The sequence below is a fragment of the Saccopteryx bilineata genome, chromosome 4 (genome assembly GCF_036850765.1).
Source record: "Saccopteryx bilineata isolate mSacBil1 chromosome 4, mSacBil1_pri_phased_curated, whole genome shotgun sequence".
NCBI classification, from domain to species: domain Eukaryota; kingdom Metazoa; phylum Chordata; class Mammalia; order Chiroptera; family Emballonuridae; genus Saccopteryx; species Saccopteryx bilineata.
In genome coordinates, this window is record NC_089493.1 from 163,716,195 (window position 1) to 163,720,062 (window position 3,868).

Below are 3,868 nucleotides of genomic sequence, written 5' to 3' on the forward strand. Positions count from 1 at the left end.
GGTTCCCAGTTTGGAACCAGAGAGGAGGGAGGGAGCCAAGGAGCAGCCAGCGGGGACCCGGAAACGCCATATAAGGAGCAGGAAGGATCCCCCCGCCGGAACAGGCCTTATTTGGTCAGCGCCTTATTTGGAGTGGCTCGATATGGCCCGGCCACTTCCGGCTCCGGGAGGAGGGGAAAAGGCGGAGGGAAGGGGTGGGGGTAACGTCGGGAACTCCGGGTCAGCCAGGGGCCGGGAGTCCCCAGTTGCGGCTTGAACCATAAGCTTTCTAGAGGCCTGGGCACCTAGGGTTCGGGAGCCAGCGCAGGGCCCTGGATGCGGGATGGCAGTGCCCACCACTCTCGGTTAGGGGTCTTCACGTCACTCCGGGTCCTCTCGGCCGGTCTTGCCATATTAGGGCTTCCTGCTTCCCATATATGGCCATGTACGTCACGACGGAGGCGGGCCTGTGCCTTTACAGACCCTTCAAATAGAGGCGGATCCGGCGAGTCGCGAGAGATCCCAGCGCGCAGAACTTGAGGAGCCGCCGCCAGCTACCGCCGCCGCGAGCTTCCGCCGCCCAGGACTGGCCCTTGCCTCAGCCTCGGTAGCGTCGCCGCATCCACACAGGCGGGCGGCGAGGGAAAGCCCACGTACGCTCTCTACAGTGTGCCCCGCGCTCCGCATGTGACCCGGGAAGGCCCCCGAGAGTGTGTCCCCCGCACTCCAGCCCGGGGCTGCGCCCACTCACCCCAACACCAGTTCTCCAGCCCACCCGTCCGGGATGGCCGCAGCCAAGGCCGAGATGCAGCTGATGTCCCCGCTGCAGATCTCGGACCCGTTCGGCTCCTTTCCTCACTCGCCCACCATGGACAACTACCCTAAGCTGGAGGAGATGATGCTGCTGAACAACGGGGCTCCCCAGTTCCTCGGTGCCGCCGGAGCCCCAGAGGGCAGCGGTGGTAACAGCAGCGGCAGCAGCGGGGGCGGTGGAGGTGGAAGGGGCGGCAGCGACAGCAACAGCGGCAGCGCTTTCAACCCTCAAGGAGAGGCGAACGAGCAGCCCTACGAGCACCTGACCTCAGGTAAACGGTGGTCTATGCCAAGGATTAGCCCTTCGCCACCATCCTAGCGTCTAGTCCTTTCCCACGGCCTTTGCAGCGCCCCCTTAACCGCAGCAGTGCTGCTTGACCTCAGGGATGCGAGTGGGGTTTCCCGTATAGTTCTCGCTTCCCCAGGGTCATGTGTTAGAGGGATGCCTGGGGATATCCACCCCCACAGACACCCTCCTTGTCCCTAGCGGTGCGCAGAGGAGCGAGCTTTTGTTTTGGATGGCGAGCTCTGGGGCTGCGTGGGTGGGTGGAGGTGTGGGGGGGGAGGGCTTGTTTTGATAAGGAGGGTTGCGAGGCCCTCTCCCCCTCCAGAAAAGCTTGCCTTGCCTGCCACCCGTCCCCGAGGAAGGGCCATGATCCGTGACCAGGGTTGTCCCGGCAGCCTGGGGTAGGGGATGCGCACTAGCGGTGGCCGAGGGGGTGCTGGCGGGAATCCCTGGACCGCGCAGCCGCTGCTGCGGAGCGCTGGGAGCTGCAGTGGAGGGGGATTCTCCGTATTTGCGTCAGCTGTTGTTGAAATGGGCTCTGCTGCTGGAGCGGGTCCAGGAACTTTGCAATCTGCTGCTATCAATTATTAACCAGCTCGCAGTCAATGGTGGCCGCCCGACCTCTTGCTTGGCAGCTCCACTTCTCGTCCTCCAGTGATTGCTCTCCAGTAACCAAGCCTCCTCCTTCTCTTTCTCTTGCCAGAATCTTTTCCTGACATCTCTCTGAATAACGAGAAGGTTCTGGTGGAGACAAGTTATCCCAGCCAAACCACCCGGCTGCCCCCCATCACTTACACTGGCCGCTTCTCTCTGGAGCCTGCACCCAACAGCGGCAACACCTTGTGGCCTGAGCCCCTCTTCAGTCTGGTCAGTGGCCTCGTGAGCATGAGCAACCCACCGGCCACCTCATCCTCAGCACCATCTCCAGCGGCCTCTTCTTCATCCTCCGCCTCTCAGAGCCCACCCCTGAGCTGTGCCGTGCAGCCCAACGACAGCAGCCCCATTTATTCAGCAGCACCCACCTTCCCCACGCCTAACGCTGACATCTTCCCTGAGCCACAAAGCCAGGCCTTTTCAGGCTCAGCAGGCACGGTGCTCCAGTACCCGCCTCCTGCCTACCCTGCTACCAAGGGTAGCTTCCAGGTCCCTATGATTCCAGACTATCTGTTTCCACAACAGCAGGGTGACCTGGGCCTGGGCACCCCAGACCAGAAGCCCTTCCAGGGCCTGGAGAGCCGTACCCAGCAGCCTTCGCTCACTCCACTCTCTACTATCAAGGCCTTTGCCACACAGTCGGGCTCCCAGGACCTGAAGGCCCTCAACACCACTTACCAGTCCCAGCTCATCAAACCCAGCCGCATGCGCAAGTACCCCAACCGGCCCAGCAAGACACCACCCCATGAACGCCCCTATGCCTGCCCAGTGGAGTCCTGTGACCGCCGCTTCTCCCGCTCAGATGAGCTCACTCGCCACATTCGCATCCACACTGGCCAGAAGCCCTTCCAGTGTCGCATCTGCATGCGCAACTTTAGCCGCAGCGACCACCTCACCACCCACATCCGCACTCACACAGGCGAGAAGCCCTTCGCCTGTGACATCTGTGGGAGAAAGTTTGCCAGGAGCGATGAACGCAAGAGGCATACCAAGATCCACTTGCGGCAGAAGGACAAAAAGGCAGACAAAGGTGTTGTGGCCTCTTCCACCACCCCATCCCTTTCTTCCTACTCATCACCAGTGGCTACCTCCTATACCTCCCCGGTCACTACCTCTTATCCATCCCCAGCCACCACCTCATACCCATCACCTGTGCCCACCTCCTACTCCTCTCCCTGCTCCTCGACCTACCCATCTCCTGTGCACAGTGGATTCCCCTCGCCCTCGGTGGCTACCACATACTCCTCCATCCCTGCTGCTTTCCCAGCCCAAATCAGCGGCTTCCCTTCCTCAGCTGTGAGCAACTCCTTCAGCGCCTCCACAGGGCTTTCGGACATGACAACAACCTTTTCTCCCAGAACAATTGAAATTTGCTAAAGGAGAAAAGGGGAAAGGGAGAAAAAGAAACACAAGAGACTTAAAGGACAGGAGGAGATGGCCATAGGACGGTTTCCTCTTAGGCCAGATGGAGGTTCTCAGAGCCAATCCTCCTGTACTTGACCTTAAGGTCAATGTGGAAGGTCTGTCGGCCAACCATCCTTTCTGCCCACTTCCCTTCTCCTCGATTCCCTTTGACTTCAGCTGCCTGAAACAGCCATGTCCAAGTTCTTCACCTCTACTCAAAGAACTTGATTTGCATGGATTTTGGATATATCATTTCAGTATCATCTCCACCGTATGCCTGACCCCGTGCTCCCTTCAATGCTAGAAACTTGAGTTGGCAAAATGGGGTCTGGGCCCCTCCGAGCCCAGCCCTGTGCCCTTGTACAGTGTCTGTGCCATGGGTTTTGTTTTTCTTGGGGTACTCTTGATGTGAAGATAATTTGCATATTCTATTGTATTATTTGGAGTTAGGTCCTCACTTTGGGGAAAAAAAAGAAAAAAGAAAAGCCAAGCAAACCAATAGCGATCCTCATTTTGTGATGATGCTGTGACAATTAAGTTTGAAGCTTTCTTTGAAACAGCAGTCCTTGGTATTGATCAGCATGTGTCAGAGTGATGTTCCGTTAACCTTTTTGTAAATATTGCCCGACTGTAATCTCACATGTGGCAAAATATGGTTTGGTTTTTCTCCTTTTTTTTTTTTTGAAAGTGATTTTCTTCGTCCTTTTGGTTTAAAAGTTTCACGTCTTGGTG

General features: G+C 57.8%; 1 protein-coding gene across 1 annotated transcript; it reads left to right on the forward strand.

Annotated features, from left to right (window-relative positions):
* Positions 1–476: 476 nt before the first annotated feature.
* On the forward strand, positions 477–3,591 carry EGR1 (early growth response 1). Its single transcript, XM_066272598.1, has 2 exons — positions 477–1,064; positions 1,782–3,591. Exons 1-2 carry the CDS (start codon positions 764–766, stop codon positions 3,107–3,109), a joined length of 1,629 nt encoding a protein of 542 aa, XP_066128695.1. The 5' UTR covers positions 477–763; the 3' UTR covers positions 3,110–3,591.
* The last annotated feature ends 277 nt before the right edge of the window (positions 3,592–3,868 follow it).

What these genes read in the sequence shown, in the direction of transcription:
- EGR1 (XM_066272598.1), top strand. Translation starts at nt 764, where the DNA reads ATGGCCGCAGCCAAGGCCGAGATGCAGCTGATGTCCCCGCTGCAGATC. An exon ending in CTACGAGCACCTGACCTCAG is followed by an intron (nt 1,065 to 1,781) that starts GTAAACGGTGGT and finishes TTCTCTTGCCAG; the next exon opens with AATCTTTTCCTGACATCTCT.